Genomic DNA, 17,673 nt, shown 5'->3' with positions numbered 1-17,673 from the left:
GTTGGAGGAAATCCTGAGGGACAGGATTTACACGTATTTTTAAAGACAAGGATTGATTAGGGATAGTCAGCATGACTTTGTGAGTGGTAAATCTTTCTTCCGATTGAGTTTTTGAAGAAGTAACAAAGAGGATTGATGAGGGCAGAGTGGTGGACGTGATCTATGTAGACTTCAGTAAGGTGTTCAACAAAGTTCGAGTAAAAAATGAGGTCTGCAGATGCTGGAGATCACAGCTGCAAATGTGTTGCTGGTCAAAGCACAGCAGGTTAGGCAGCATCTCAGGAATAGAGAATTCGACGTTTCGAGCATAAGCCCTTCATCAGGAATAAGAGAGAGAGAGCCAAGCAGGCTGAGATAAAAGGTAGGGAGGAGGGACTAGGGGGAGGGGCGATGGAGGTGGGATAGGTGGAAGGAGGTCAAGGTGAGGGTGATAGGCCGGAGTGGGGTGGGGGCGGAGAGGTCAGGAAGAGGATTGTAGGTTAGGAGGGCGGTGCTGAGTTGAGGGAACTGACTGAGACAAGGTGGGGGGAGGGGAAATGAGGAAGCTGGAGAAATCTGAATTCAGATTTCTCCAGCTTCCTCATTTCCCCTCCCCCCACCTTGTCTCAGTCGGTTCCCTCAACTCAGCACCGCCCTCCTAACCTGCAATCCTCTTCCTGACCTCTCCGCCCCCACCCCACTCCGGCCTATCACCCTCACCTTGACCTCCTTCCACCTATCCCACCTCCATCGCCCCTCCCCCTAGTCCCTCCTCCCTACCTTTTATCTCAGCCTGCTTGGCTCTCTCTCTTATTCCTGATGAAGGGCTTATGCTCGAAACGTCGAATTCTCTATTCCTGAGATGCTGCCTAACCTGCTGTGCTTTGACCAGCAACACATTTGCAGCGTTCAACAAAGTTCCTCATGGGAGACTGTTGAGCAAGGTTAGATCGCATGCAATACAGGGAGAACTATCCATTTGGATACAGAACTGGCTTGAAGGTAGAAGACAAGGGTTGCTTTTCAGACTTGAGCCTGTGACCAGTGGAGTGCCACAAGGATCGCTGTTGGGTCCACTAATTTTTGTCATTTATTTCAATGACATGGGTATGAATGTAGGAGTATAGTTAGTAAGTTTACAGATGACACCAAAATTGGAGGTATAGTGGACAGCGAAGAAGGTTACCTCAGAGTACAACGGGATCTCGATCAGATGGGTCAATGGGCTGCAGAGTGGCAAATGGACTTTAATTTAGATTAACGTGAGGTGCTGCTTTATGGAAAAGCAAATCTTCGCAGGACTTATACACTTAATGGTATGATCCTACTACGTGTTCCTGAACAATGAGACCTTGGAGTCCAGGTTCATAGCTCCTTGAAAGTGGAGTCGCAGGTAGATAGGATAGTGAAGAAGGCTTTGGTATACTTTCCTTTATTGGTCAGCGTATTGAGTACAAGAGTTGGGAGGTCACGTTGCGGCTGTATGGGACATTCATTAGGCCACTTTTGGAATATTGCGTGCAATTCTGGTCATCTTCCTATTGGAAGGATGTTGTGAAACGTGAAAGGGCTCAGAAAAGATTTACAAGGATGTTGCCAGGCTTGGAGGATAAGAGCAATAGATAGCTATGAATAGGCTGGTGCTGTTTTCCCTGGAGCTTTGGGGGCTGAGGGGTGACCTTATAGAGGTTTATAAAATCTCGAGGAGCATGGATAGGATAAACAGAAACGGTCTTTCCCCTGGGGTGGGGGAGTCCAGAAATAGAGGGCATAGGTTCAGGGTAAGAGGGGAAAGGTATGAAAGGGACCTAAGGGGCAGCTTTTCCACGCAGAGGGATGTTAATTTATGGAATGAACTACCAGAGGAAGTGGTGGAGGCTGGTACAATACAGTATTTAAAAGGCATCTAAGGAGCAGGAGAATCGATGTTTCGGGCAAAGGCCCTTCATGAGGAATCAGGGATAAGGGCCATGTGCTGGCAAATGGGACTAGATTAGATGAGGATATCTGGTCGGCATGGACGAGTTGGACCGAAGGGTCTATTCCCTTGCTGTACATCTCTGTGACTCTACAACATGGGGAGAATGTGCAAACTCCACACAGACAGTCACCCAAGTCTAGAATTGAGCCTGGGTCCCTAGTGCTGTGAGGCAATGCTAATCACCATGCCACCCCAACTGAAGCCCAATCAAAATGTCAAAATAGAGCACCTCAGAATTACAAGCTTACATGCCAAATAATGATCAAGGACTTTTGCCCGAAACATAAATTTTCTTGCTCCTCAGATGCTGCCTGACCTGCTGTGCTTTTCTAGCACCACTCTAACCTTGACTCTAATCTCCAGCATCTGCAGTACCCACATTGCCTATGCCAGGTAATTGTGCCACTTCTAATTCAGTCTCTTCTGTATTTGAAACGTCACATCCTGTGCTGTGTATAAAAGTAGAAGATTTACAAGGACATTTGTTAAAATGCCACATGAAAGGTTATTCCAGTAAATGTAAATGAAATCTCATGGCATTGGGAGTGGGGTATGAGGTAACACATTGGAATGGATGTAAGATTGGCTGGCAGTAAATGAGCCTTTTTCAGGGTGGCATGACGTAATGAGTGGTGTGCCATCGGGAATCAATGCTGGGGCCTCTTTATAATTCACGTAAATAACTTAAATGAATGAAGTAAAGGGGATGGTTGTTACGTTTACTGATGATACAACATGTTGGTAGAAAATAAATTTGTGAAGAGGATATGGAAGATCCAGAGGGAAATAGATAAGGTAAAGGAATGAGCAAGTATCTGGTAAATTGAGTATAATGTGGGAAAATGTAACATGGTCTGTTTGCAAGGAAGAATATAAGGAATCATACTATCTAAATAATGAAAGGTGTTGAGCGATCTCGGGGACTTAATCCATGAATGTGCAAAGATTACTATGCAGATACAGTCAGTAATTAGGAAAGCTGATAGAAAGTTATCTTTTATTGAGAGTGGTATGGAATATAAAAGTAGGAAGACTATGGTTCAAATATATTCGGCGCTGGTGAGACCATATCTGGATTATTTTGCACATTATTGGTTTCCTTATTTAAGGAAGAATGTGAATGGTTGGAAATAGTTCAGAGCATGTTTACTGGATTATTTCCTGGAGTGGGAAGGAATTTAAGTGAAAAATTAAATCCTGAAGGATCTTGACTGGGAGGAATTGGAGAGAGTATTATAGGATTTGAGAAAGCCTAGATTTAGTCGTAACTGTTTACAAATAAAGGGTCAGCAATTTAAAAGACAATGGAAGCTGGGTCCTTGATAACTTATAAAGCAGAGCTAGATCCTTGATAAGCAAGGTATCAAAGGTTATTGAGAGTAGGCAGGAATGTGGTGTAATCAGAGAAGTAATGATCTAATTGAGTGGTGGAACAGGCTCAAATGGGACTAGATCTAGGATAGATGTTCGGCACAACATCGTGGGCCGAAGGGCCTGTTCTGTGCTGTATTGTTCTATGTTCTATAGATTACCTTAGGATATCTGGTTGGCATGGACGAGTTGGACCAAAGAGTCTGTTCCCGTGCTGTACTTCTCTATGACCCTATGACTCTACATGGGGAGAATGTGGGCTGAGTGACCAAATCCTCATGCTAATTTGCATGTCCATATCACATTACAACATAGAACATAGAAAAATACAGCGCAGTACAGACCCTTCGGCCCTCAATGTTGCGCCGATCCAAGCCCACCTAACCTACACTAGCCCACTTTCCTCCATATGCCTATCAAATGCCCGTTTAAATGCCCATAAAGAGGGAGAGTCCACCACTGTTACTGGCAGGGCATTCCATGAACTCATGACTCGCTGAGTAAAGAATCTACCCCTAACATCAGTCCTATACCTACCACCCCTTAATTTAAAGCTATGCCCCCTTGTAATATCTGACTCCAAATGTGGAAAAAGGTTCTCATGGTCAACCCTATCTAAACCCCTAATCATCTTGTACACCTCTATCAAGTCCCCCCTAAACCTTCTTTTCTCCAATGAAAACAGCCCCAAGTGCCTCAGCCTTTCCTCATACGATCTTCCTACCATACCAGGCAACATCTTGGTAAACCTCCTTTGCACCTGTTCCTTCCTATAGTATGGCGACCAAAACTGCACACAATACTCCAGATACGGCTGCACCAGAGTCTTATACAATTGCAGCATGACCTCAGGAGTCCGGAACTCAATACCTCTACCAATAAAAGCCAGGAAGCCATATGCCTTCTTCACAGCACTATTTACCTGGGTGACAACTTTCAGAGATCAGTGTACGTGGACATCAAGATCCCTCTGCTTATCCACACTACCAAGTATCCAACCATTAGCCCAGTACTCCATCTTCTTGTTACTCTTACCAAAGTGAATCACTTCACACTTACCTACATTGAACTCCATTTGCCATCTTTCTGCTCAGCTCTGCAGCTTATCTATATCCTGCTGTAACCTGTCACATCCTTCCTCACTGTCAGCAACTCCACCGACTTTCGTATCATCCGCAAACTTGCTCACCCAACCTTCTGGCCCCTCCTCCAGGTCATCTATAAAAATGATAAATAGCAATGGTCCCAAAACAGGTCCTTGCGGAACACCGCTGGTAACTGCACTCCAAGATGAACCTTTACCATCAACTACTACCCTCTGTCTTCTTCCAGCCAGCCAATTCCTAATCCCAAACCTCCAACTCACCCTCAATGCCATACCTCCATATTTTTTGCAGTAGCCTACCATGGGGAACCTTATCAAATGCCTTACTAAAATCCATATGCACCACATCTACCGCTTTACCCTCGTCCACCTCCTTAGTCACCTTCTCAAAGAATTTAATAAGGTTTGTGAGGCACGACCTGCCCTTCACAAAGACCATGCTGACTATCCTTGATCACATTATTCCTATCCAGATGTTCATAAATCCTATCCCTTACAATTCTCTCTAAGACTTTGCCCACAACAGAGGTAAGACCCACCGGCCTATAGTTACTAGGGTTATCCCTACTCCCCTTCTTGAACAAGGGAACCACATTTGCCATCCTCCAGTCTTCTGGCACTATTCCTGTAGACAACGAGGACATAAAAATCAACGCCATGGCTCTGCAATCTCCTCCCTTGCTTCCCAGAGAATCCTAGGATAAATGCCATCAGGCCAGGGGACTTATCTATTTTCACCCTTTCCAGAATTTCCAACACCACTTCCCTACATATCTCAAAGCCATCCATTCTAATTAATTGTGACTCAATATTCACATCGGCAACAATGTCCTGTTCCTGAGTGAATACTGACGAAAAGTATTCATTCAGTGTCTCCCCAATTTCTTCAGCCTCCACACGCAACTTCCCACTACTATCCTTGACTGGACCTATTCCTACCCGAATCATTCTTTTATTCCTGACATACCTATAGAAAGCCTTTGGGTTTTTCCTAATCCTACCAACCAAGGACTTTTCATGTCCCCTCCTTGCTGTTCTTAGCTCTCTCTTTAGATCATTCCTGGCTACCTTATAACTCTCAATCACCGCAATTGAACCTTCACACCTCATCTTTACACAGGCCACCCTCTTCCCTTTAACAAGGGATTCCAATTCCTTATTAAACCACGGCTCCCTTACACGACCCTTTCCTCCCTGCCTGACAGGTACATACTCATCAAGGACACTCAATAGTTGCTCTTTGAACAAGCTCCACATATCGATTGCATCCTTCCCTTGAAGCCTACTTTTCCAAGCCACGCATCCTAAGTCATGCCTCACCGCATCATAATTTCCCTGCCCCCAGCTATAACTCTTGCCCTGCAGTGCACACTTATCCCTCTCCATCACTAGAGTAAAAGTCACCGAATTGTGGTCACTGTCCCTAAAGTGCTCACCTACCTCTAATTCTAACATCTAGCCTGCTTCGTTACCCAGAACCAAATCCAGTATGACCTCACCTCTTGTTGGCTTTTCTAAATATTGTGTCAGGAAACCCTCCTGCACACCTTGGACAAACACTGACCCATCTAACGCACTCGAACTACAGCTTTCCCAGTCAATATCTGGAAAGTTAAAGTCCCTCATAACAACCACCCTATTACTTTCACTCTTCTCCTGAATCATCCTCGCAATCCTTTCTTCTACGTCTCTAGGACTATTAGGAGGCCTGTAGAAAACTCCTAACAGAGTGACCTCACCTTTCCTATTTCTAAGCTCAGCCCAAACTACCTCAGATGGCGAGTCTTCATCCATCGTCCTTTCCACTGCTGTAATACTATCTTTGACAAGCAATGCCACACTTCCCCCTCTTTTACCCCCATCTCTGACCCTACTAAAACATTTAAACCCTGGAACCTGCAACAGCCAATCCTGTCCCTATTCTACCCATGTCTCCGTAATAGCCACAACATCAAACTCCCAGGTACCAACCCACGCTGCAAGTTCACCTACCTTATTTCATATACTTCTCGCATTGAAGTATACACACTTCAAGCCACCTTCCTGTTTACAGGCACCCTCCTTCGAGATTGATGCCTGGTTCCTAACCTCCCTACACTCCAGGTCCTGCACCCTAAAGCTACAGTCTAGGTTCCCATGCCCCTGCAGAGTTAGTTTAAACTCCCCCAAAAGAACACTAGCAAACTTCCCCCCAAGGATACCGGTGCCCCTCAGGTTCAGGTGTAGACCATCCTGTATATAGAGGTCCCACCTTCCCCAGAAAGAACCCTAGTTATCCAGAAACCAGAATCCCTCCCTCCTGCACCATCCCTGTAGCCACGCATTTAACTGCTCTCTCTCCCTATTCCTCAACTCTCTATCACGTGGCACGGGTAACAAACCAGAGACAACAACTCAATTTGTGCTCAATTAAATTATCCAATGGGTAACAATTGATTCTGTATCCCTGTTGTAAGCAGGAAGAAACTGAACTTAGCTCCCTCTCTTATGTGGTATATGAGCAGATATTGCAGGATGTGTCAATGGAGGTTAGGGGTCTTCACCATCATGGCTCATATATGGATAATCGCCACAGTGATGAGTCCAGAAAGTATGCCCAATTTACTCAAGCTTATGTCCTTTCCATCCAGGAATCAAGTGCAACTCCAGTGTACTAACTCCAATGTATGTGTATCCTTTTTTGGATATGGAGACCAAAACTATTTATACTCTGCCTATAGACATCTCACTAAGGTCTGATGCAATTGTATTAAGACTTCTCTATTCTTTTATTCAGTCTCCAAACAGTAAAGGCCAAAAAGCTGTCATGCTGTTGCATGCTAATTTCATCTGTTTCTTGTGCAAGCACTAAACTTGTCTTAAAGCCAATACTTAAATGTTAAATGAAATCTGTTTCTCTATTATTACCAAAGTGAGTAAACACTGTTGAAGCAGAGACCTTGTGTAATCTTTTTTAAAAAAGCATATATTGTTCATCTACTTATTAAAAAAAAGTCAGAATTTAGCAGGGGTGTGATAGGACAAGGTGGATCTTTATGGAGAGCCAAATGTGTTGACCTGTTTCTCTGCTGGAACATGGTGTGAATTGTTTGCTCTTTAATCCAATTTGCTTTCCTGATGTTTAACAGTTTTCAGCAGAATTTTTTTTGGTTGAATTTTGATGTAATGTGTCTGGTCCAAAAACAACCTTCAAGTACGATACAGGATGATGCAGGAATTTTTGGGGGCTATTATTTCAAGTCACCTCTTTCTGGTCCAGTGGAATGGGCATCCACATCTGGAAAGGATGGTGATCACAATGAGGGGCAGTCACAAATGATCTCCTGCAAACATCAGCACAGCTCATCCATGTGTGGATAGACAAAGTGGTGGTGCATGACGTGGCTCGTTACTGATAGAAACTCGTTAATATTTGTTGGTGGAGCCCCTCATTCTGGCCCCCAATCCTCCTGTGCCCAGTTTGATTTTTGGCATAGCTTTGAGTTCTCTTCCTTGTGAAACTCAAGAACTTAGCGTGTTTTGACAAAATTAATTCTTTATGTTGATTCATACAACCATAAAATCACAGAGTACAGAAAAGATCCCTTGACCAATTGAGTCTGCATCGACAAAAAACACTTAAGTGGTCCGCTTTCCAGTACTTGGCCCATAGTCTTGGATATTGTGACGTTTTAAGCATTCATCCAACTTTAAAAGGTTGTGAGGTTTCCCAGGCAGGAGAAAGTGAGGACTGCAGATGCTGGAGATTAGAGCTGAAAATGTGTTGCTGGAAAAGCGCAGCAGGTCAGGCAGCATCCAAGGAGCAGGAGAATCGACCTTTCGGGCATGAGCCCTTCTTCAGGAATGTATATTCCCAGGCAGTACATTCCAGATTCCCACTATCCTCTGGGTGAAAATGGTTTTCCTTTTAATTCTGTCTTCATCTCCGGTCTTTCACCTTAAAATTATGCCCCCTTGTTATTGACCCTTTCTAGAAGGAAAACAGCTGCTTTCTAACCACCTTGAAAATGGTCCTCATCATCTTGTACATCTCAGTCAGGATCCCTTTCAGCCTTCTCTGCTCTAAAGAAAACATCTAAGGGCAGCAGCATTAATTTTTTTTTTGATTACTTACAGTGTGGAAACAGGCCCTTCAGCCCAACAAATCCACACACCCCCCTCTGAAGAGCAACCCATCCAGACCCATTCCCCTATATTTACCCCTTCACCTAACACTATGGGCAACTTAGTATGGCCAATTCACCTAATCTGCACATCTTTGGACTGTGGGAGGAAAGTGGAGTACCCGGAGGAAACCCACGCAGACACGGGGAGAATGTGCAAACTCCACACAGACAGTTGCCTGAGGCGGGAATTGAACCTGGGTCTCTGGTGCTGTGAGGCAGCAGTGCTAACCACTGTGCCACCGTGCCACCTGTCCTGATCTTACTGAGCCTCTTGAAAGCAAAAATGCACCATTCTAGGCAACTCACATCCTGGTATTCTTACTGGACGCAGCACTGATTCCTGTGGTATACCACTGACACTGGCCTCCAGTCACGCAAACAACTTTCTACCACCAAGTTTGTCCCCTGCCACTAAGTCAATTTTGGATCCATCTTGCCAGATTCCATGTGCTCCTCCTCATGTGGGATCTTACCAAAGCCTTTGCTAAAATGCATATAAACTTAATCAACTGCACAATTCTCATCTACATGTCCTCGAAACATTCAGTTGAATTTATTAGGCATGAGCTTCCTTTGACAAAGCCATGCTGGCTACCCCCGATCAAACCTTACCTTTCCAAGCGGAGATTAATTCTTTCCTTTAAAATCTTCTCCAGTAGTTTCCCTTTCACTGATTAACAAAATTGTAACATTTTCCCAAGCTTGTGACTCTACCAGCCATTATTAATCATCGTGATGGGTTAAAATGTAATACTGGAGACCAGCCACACAAAAGATTCAAATTAAAAAACAATATACAGCTTTTTAACTTTTATTTTTCCCCAAAAATAGCTCTTTTATTTAAGAAACTCCCTGTACTGAGATCTTGTGGCTGTTTTAAAAAGAGTCAAGTTTCAGACATTCTGACATTAGGCGAAACATGTCGCACATCTGTATAACACCCACATGAGGAATTCACCTCACAAATGATAAAGACAGTGTGAATCCAATGAAGGATTAACCCACAGAGCAAATATTTTGTACAACTCTGCCCAGAAGTTTGTGGTAATGAAAGAGCGGAACATAAACAAGCTTAAGAATTAAAAAAAGAGTTCAATCAACACTCTACCTGCAAAACCTAATATTTTGTCACGAATCTTTGAATAGAACAATACACAATAAGAGTCTGAGTGGCTCACTTGATAGTGTCTTCCTGCCCCAGGTTCACCCCACTGCAGGCTTTATTAACAACAAAAGGAATATTTACACAATTTAAAGAAAATTGGTAATCCATCTGCAAATTCTTTCCAATGCTTCACACCATTCCTTAAGCAGTGAAGAGTGTAAAGGTATGCCAAACACAATATTTAGTTGGAATGATTATTTAGTATCTACGCTGCAATAATATGCATTTCCTAGAGTTGATGCCTTCATACAGCATCTGTGGTATCCTTTAATCTACTAATTGGATGCCTAAAACATACCAATCTTCTGCCAGTGAAATGTCTAATGGATTTGAAAAATATACATCTGAAACTCAGCTGTTCATATCCCAACTTGTACATGTCACTTTCACCCATCAATTGAGTGAAATAAAACTCCCATAAACGAAAGCAGCAGCAGATGAAATGTTGTAGGAATATATTAGACATCTTCACATTTTCTTGTGTCTCATCCTGAAATAAAGAGAGACCAATATCGTTAAGCCTGATAATTTGGGAAGGTTGATATATGCATCTATTGAACTGCAACTTAATGAACTAATACAGTTCAATAGCCAAATGTGCCACAGATAAGGACTCTGACAATTGGCTCCTGGTCCCTGATTGCCTTGATTTTAGGATCTCACCGCCTCACCCGCTTTTGCTTGCTGGCTCCATGTCTACATTCTAAACTTTGAAATTCCCTCCATGAACATTTCTGTCTCTTCACATTTCCTTCCCCCTTTGTAGACACCACTTACACCTACCTCTTTAAGTAAGTTTTGGCCAACTGTCCTAACATCTCTATTTTTTTTGTCCAAACGTTTATGTCCGAAATGTTGGATGCTGCCTGACTGGCTGTGCTTTTCCAGCACCACACTCTCGACTTGCTTTAGTCCTTTTCTGATCACAGTCCTGTGAAGCTTGTACAACTTTATAGTTGTTACAAAAATGCGAATTGTTGCTGAAGATATAAGTTATTAAATGGCAAAACTTGAGAACAGTGGACAGAACTTGGAAAGTAATACTCTCCACATACCTAACATGCTAGCATGAGAAATGACAGCTCATGCAATACAATGGACAGCTAAAACATAGCTCACTCTGCATGTCACAGGATGAATAGGACTGATACTACACTGAATAATTGTCCAGGCTGTGCTTAGAAGTAGACAAGAGTCTATTGGCATAACAAAGGATCCTTTTGTACTGTTGGAAAGCAAAAGAAAAGTGAAGTTTGAATCATCCTATTATTTCAGGATGTGAGTAAGAATATCCTTTTCTTTCCTTCCAGCAGGTTTCCGAGGCTGTCGAGAACCATTCTGATCACTGTGAATCTGAGGAGAAAGACAGTTCGGAGGAAGAACCTCCAGGGCAAAGCCAAGATTATCCCGATGCACAACATGAGTTAAATAAAACTACTGTAGGTGGGGTACCAGCAATAAGTGAAACAAATTTAGCGTGCAATTGGACTCCTTCACCTCATTTTCTCCCTGAGGTCCACATAGAAACAAATGACATTGATCTTGATGACTTAGGTAGTCTAATTCACACATCTGCTGAACCACAGCTCAATACCAGTGCCATTGACACAATCCTGCAACTACATGCCCCACGGATAAGGACTCACACACCTGGCTTCTGTCAAAATTCTGAGCCCCACAGTATATTCTGCGAGACACAAGTGACAAATGAAGCTGCATCAGGGCTTAATTCAAAGATAAGTGACATTTCGGCTGAGATTCCCGATGTGAAATGCAGTAGTTGTCTCTGCACACCCTCTGAGCAAAGTGCTGTTCATTCAAGAAGTGGACAGTCTGCATTTGATACAGCATCTGAAACCTGTGGCATTTCCTTGGACACACAAACAGCAACAAATGAATTATTTTTTCCAACAACATTGAGGGCAAATGAAGTTTTTGATGCATTAAGTTCTGAAAAATACAGTAATTCTTTTGAAACAGAGACAGACCCGAATGTAATCTCGTCTTGGTCAGAAACTCCCGCTGCTACTTTTCATGAGGTACACGCAACCAGCAATAGTCCTGATTTGATCAGGGACTCAAATGAGAATTTTCCATGTATACAAGAACAGATTGAGATTTCCCCTGAAGAAAAAGCATTGCTAAGTAGGATTCCTTTGGACATTAACATCGAGCCAACATCCTCAGCAGCAGCAGAGCTGAAAAGGAATTTGGTGGATAAACACTCAGAGTCTACTGTGATTTGTCCTGGGCTGTATCACACAGCAGACATAATTAAACCAGATCCAGTTATAACCTCTGCAACAAAGCCAGACTGGACATCCTTGAAAAGTAATCAAGTTTTAAGTGAAATTCCCTTGGAAATTAATCGCGATTCAACTGCCATTTCTCCCAGAACAGATGAGATTCTTCCTCCAATAGTAACAGAGTCAATCTGGACCCCTTTGGATGTGAATCAATATCAAAGTGAAATTCCAGTTCAAGTAGAAACAAATCAAACTGTGCCCTGTCCACAGCTAACTAAATTTTCTGCTGAACACGCATCAGAATCAGATGCCCTTTCTCTGGATGTCAACCAAGATCTAAATGAAATCCCAAGTAAAGGTAAATTGGTCTCTAATGAAAACTTGGCTGAGACCAGTGATGTTTCAGATGGAAGTTTAGCAGCGTCATCCTGGATTTCTCTGAATGCAAATCAAAGTCCAAGTGGAACTTTTTCTGATGTGCAGTCAAATTCCTGTGGAATTGATACTGAGAAATTTGAGGTTTCTGCTGGATTAAAGTCAGCCCGGTCTTCTGCAGGCATAGATCAAGATCAAAGAGAAGTCCCTGCCGATAGAGAACCAGATTTCATTCAGACGGTATCTGGGACAAGTGATATTTGTGGAGGATTTGAATCTAACCCAATCTTGTCTTCTCTGGATAGAAATCAGGATGTAAGTGAAATTCCTGTAGAGGTTGAACCACATGCTGCAAAAGGTTCTGTCCAGACAAGTGAGATTTATGGCAGAATTATCTCCGAGTCAGTCTGGGCTCTGTGGGATACCACCCCAGATCAAAGTGAATTTGCTTCTCAAGTAAAGCCAGGTTTCACTGCAGGAAGCCCTGAAGCAAGTGAAATTAAATCAGAGCCAACCTGGGCTTCACTGAACACAGAACAAGATCCAGGTGAGATCCCATTTGAAACACAACCACTTCCTACTGCAGTCAGTCCTGAGACGAGTGTGGTTTCTGCTGGGATAGTTTCAAATTCAGTCTGGGTTCCTCTGGACTCAGACCAAGATCTGACTGAATCTCCTTTAAAAATAGAATCAGCCCCCACCGCAGAGTGTCCTGACTCGAGGTCTGAAATCAGTAAAAACTCTGCCCCGATAAATTCAGCGGAAAATATTTCTTCCCTCTTAGAAAGAAGCTCCCCAAAGATAGAAACAAATTTTGCCCTAAATTACATAGTGGCCAGATCTGAACCCATTGAAATTTCTCCTGAGGACGATCAAACAATCAATGGAACAAATCTTGACACAGAATTGAGGGCACCTGAAGGAAATCCTGACCAACATGAACATGTTTTAGAAAATCGGGTAGAAGTAATCAGGGATTTTCAGCACTCAAGTGGATACACAGACTTTAATGAAAGCTATGAAACTGCCACTGTCATTTACAGTGAAATAGATCAAGACCCAAGCGAAATTTCTGTAGAGGTAAATGACAGCGTAAGTGACAATATTTCTGAAATAAGTACAGAGACTTGTCATAAATCACTTGAAATAGAATTAGATCCAACTGAAATTACTCATGAAGCAGTCAAAGAGAAGTTAGAAACCGAGCAACTGTTATATGATTCCGATGTTGTAGAATGCATACAAAGCAGCAGTGCCACAGCAGAAGCAAGATCAATTGAAACCAAGTTTGAGACAACAGCAGGAATCTCTCTCGAGGCAAGATCAGGAATAAATGAAGAAGCATTTCCAAGGACAACAAGGACGAATTGTAGTTCCACAAAAAGTCAAATTGTAAATTCCCAAGAGGAAGAATTAAAGCTCATCCAGAGTTCTCCAGAAATCCAAACAGAATCACAAGAGGATTTTGTTGAGGATAAGCAAGGGGAGATCATTGACTCACGACCAATAGAAGCAGAAGAACATAAGAATTTTCTTGATAGAGACCTTGAGACAATTGAATCAAGTAAGAAGGATAATGAAGTACCAGATCTAGATTACAGTTCGTCACCAACAGTGCTAGAGGACAACATTCTAGAAATACAACCACATGATACTGATCCTAGAAAACATAGTAAAACAAACACATCTTCAGTCAACACAGACAGTTGTGTGGGTACAAGCTCAGGTAGTGAGGGCAATATTCCCAAGACAAAAACCGAGGTTATAATTGACAGGACAATAGGAGTAGGTGAGGTCTATCCAGAAGACACGAGTGACAAAAGTGAAACTTCTATTCAATTTGCTAATCAGGAGTGTGATTTTCCACTTGAGCTTTTTAAACAATCTTTTAATCATTGCACAGGAGCTAGCTTAGAAGCAGATGTATTGTGTTCTTCATCCAGAGAGATTACAAAACAAAACTTAAACATACAAAATGCTTTTCACAAAGAAGTAAGCAAAAATAAGATTTCTCCTCAAAATAATATAGATCCAAGGGAGGCATACTTTGTTTTAACATCTCAGCAAGGGGAAATTTCCACCGAAGGCTTATTAGTTTCACATGATATTACTTCTCAACAATTGGGCAGCACAATAGAGGCAGCTAAAAAAGAAACTACAACTGACATTGAGTTAGTGCCAACCCTCCCCCTTGACCAGGCAGCATCAGGGGACAATGATACAGCTCCTAAAAGTGGTACAAGAAATAATCACATTTACATTGTTGATGTTGGGCTGAAGACCAGAGACCTTCCTTTGGAGGAAAATTCCGGAGACACTGGAATTTTGAACGGAAATCAACACAAGAAATCTACGGCCTTTTCAGCAGAGGCAGGTACTCTGCAGGGTGAAAGCAATGAAAGGATGGATTATAACAACGTGCTAGATGAAGAGCTATACAGAAGTGAGAATGGAAGCCAAGAGACAATAAAGTTGAATGCTGAATCCAGGGATATTCCACACATTTATGAAACTGATGGTAACAGTACGACTAGCGATGAAACCGATGAGAATGCTTATCCATTTGGAAGTAACAGCAGTCTTCACAAGGCTCTACAAAAACAGACCAACAATAAAGGAGATGATAAATTTGGGTCTTTATCCTCATTGAACTCTTTCAGCTCGCCTTTCAAAAACTCCAAATTTTCAGTTTTCACCAAAATGGCATCATTCAGGAAAAGCAAAGCCTCAAGTCAAGACCACCAGACTGAAAGCAACAGCAGGGATGGAAATCAAAGTCAACATGTCAAAAATGCAAATGGAAGTAAAACACAAACAAAGGGAAACACCATTGGTGCTCCAGTGTATAAAGTACATAACCCTCATTATAAAGCTCACCTGCCTTATCACTTCAGAAGTAGTGGCAAGAGTGAATCCCCTACTTTTGATGTCTCAGACGATGATGATGAGGTTTTTGAAAGGAGTAGCCAAGTGAGTCAAACTATGAAGTCTGCACTTTGCTCAGACAGATTACGGGAAGTAGAGGATATAGAAGAGGTTCAGAGAGTGGCAGAAAATGGCCGACATTTCCATAGCAAGAGCACAGACTCCATGGAAGGTGATGACAGTAACGCTGAGGAGCAAAACATCAAAATACCTCCCACGACAGAAAAGAGGTGCAAAAAGAGCAAAAGTTCTGATAGCCTTAATCTTAGGATGAAAAGAGCCTTTGCCAATAAATCACTTTCTGTATTTTTTGAAACTAAATCTGGTGACAAAGAAAATGCAAACCAAAATTCTAAATCTAGTAAGAAAAATGATGGTGATGAAGGAAAGTCAAAACATTTATCCTGGAGAAAATTCATGAAACTGAGTGAATCAGAATCCACAAAGATACCAATGAACACTTCACATTCACCTAGTGAAAATCAAGCCATAAGGACACAGTCGCAAGTACATAGTGAATATGCAAGGAGGATATCTATGGAACAGGTAGAAAATACTTCTTTATCAGTAGCTTCATCTCCCTCATCACCTGGTACCCCAAGTAAAGCTCAGCTTTCTGATAGCTCTGGTGAACAGGAGGATGCTCCGAAGTTAGTGGGTCAAAGGCTTAGAAGGACATCACCTAATGAATTAAGACTTAAATTGACATTTGACAATTACATAGAAACTGACGATGTTTTCAAAACTTCACCAAATCAATCCACTCCAAATGCATTATTGAATCAGTTAAGCCCAACGTGGAATAGACCTGGTATGATTTCAGAATATTTTGATGCTACTTTCCCTGCAAGACCAATGAGTCCGAAACCCATGAGTCCCAGGTCAAGTTTCCGGAGAAGCTTTCGCTCCAGCAACAGAGCGAGTACATCATCCTGGACTTCTCTTGACTCTAGTAAAACAACAGATGGAGTGTTAGAAGGACCTGAAAGGCCAACAGTATTGAAACCAAGAGGCAATCTTCTTCTTTCTGTACAATCGCTGAATTATGAATGTCAGAAAGAAGACAGTGGCATTAGCAGTCACTCGCAGACAAGTCTAAATACAACTTCTTCAACCATTGATATTGGCAAAGAGGAGGTAAGTGGTTTAATAATGATTGTATAATTCTGCAGATGTGAAGTCAGTTTTCCAAGTATGTTAATAATTATCATTCCTTAATGCAAATTCTTTTTAACTGCAAGTTGATGAATGATTGACAGTACATCATATAAAAGGTATAAGACTGTGTGAGAGAATTAACATTTTTTTTATCAGTTCAAAGAAACAATGTGAGATTATGATGTATGTTTTTGGAAGTAATTGAGAGCTATAACCTTTAGGGCTTATCCTTTTAACCTTGTGAATTAAGTAGGAGAGTTTTGTTTCAGCATTTTAAACAGACCTGTTACATATTCAGTCAGAATCTGCTTGACCTTGCCATGCATTAATTTATGAAAACTAGGTCCTAGAGGGAGCGAGGGTACAAATTTTCATCTCCAACTTTACAGTTGTTGCAAAGAAGGGAAAGGTGGAGAGATGGGAGGGTCAAAGATCACAGAGACTGTCAGAGGGAATGGGAATAAGGTATTTTCTTTAGGTGTGGTTCTAACTGAAGTTATGTTGAAGTACATCAACAGAAAGAATAGCAACAACTGACTTCCGTAGTTATCTGATGTTTTAGTCTGTAATGTCTTTCACTAACAGGAAACTTAGCTTGTTGAAAACCCTTTGAAAAACCTCAAATTCCATTGTATTAATACTCCTTCCTTTTCTCTCATGGGAATAGCACTTTTGAAAGTTGAAGCACTTGCTAATAAAGATTTTGAAATAAGGAGAATCAGAATGAAAAGTATTTCCCATACTATCATGAATGTTTGATAGTTTGGGAAGACGTGTTATACAGTGTGCTGATCCTTCACCTCAATGACCAGGCTGCAAGGGTATGGTAGTGGAGATCCTGCTAAAGAGACGTGAAGCAATGATTTATTTCACCAGTTAGCTATGGCTATCCAACTCTGTTTTGCCAGCTTGACTAAGTACTTCTTCCCATTGAATGACTTATTGGTGGGCAGCAATGCAGCAAGAAAGCCTTTCCTCTGATACTCTGCAGTGTCTGGTAGTGTGTGATCTGGGCGGAGTTTATCCTCCCTTTATTTTTCTCTGGTGAGGAACATGTTATGCTAAATTTCACAGGGAATTCTGCCCCTGTAAGTTGCAAGAATACTTTTAAAGAGAAAAACAAAAGGGTGACATGGTGGCTCAGCAGTTATATTTGCTGTCTCACAGCACCAGGGACCAGGGTCAATTCCAGCCTTCGATAC

The 17,673-nt window shown here is 42.1% G+C and overlaps 1 protein-coding gene across 4 annotated transcripts in view; it reads left to right on the top strand.

The window, feature by feature from the left end:
• LOC132821934 (uncharacterized) overlaps positions 1-17,673 on the top strand; it is a 462,849-nt gene that overhangs the window by 271,392 nt on the left and 173,784 nt on the right. For 3 of the 4 annotated variants that reach the window (XM_060834915.1, XM_060834914.1, XM_060834916.1), the window contains one exon: positions 11,078-16,450. In XM_060834915.1, coding sequence (XP_060690898.1) covers positions 11,078-16,450 — 5,373 coding nt within the window. The remainder of the gene's footprint in view (positions 1-11,077; positions 16,451-17,673) is intronic. The other variant, XM_060834918.1, reaches the window with a different exon arrangement.

This window comes from Hemiscyllium ocellatum, chromosome 13 (assembly GCF_020745735.1).
Source record: "Hemiscyllium ocellatum isolate sHemOce1 chromosome 13, sHemOce1.pat.X.cur, whole genome shotgun sequence".
Taxonomy (NCBI): Eukaryota; Metazoa; Chordata; class Chondrichthyes; order Orectolobiformes; family Hemiscylliidae; genus Hemiscyllium; species Hemiscyllium ocellatum.
The sequence above is the reverse complement of the archived record's forward strand: the minus strand, read 5'-3'. Positions and strand labels throughout refer to the sequence as shown.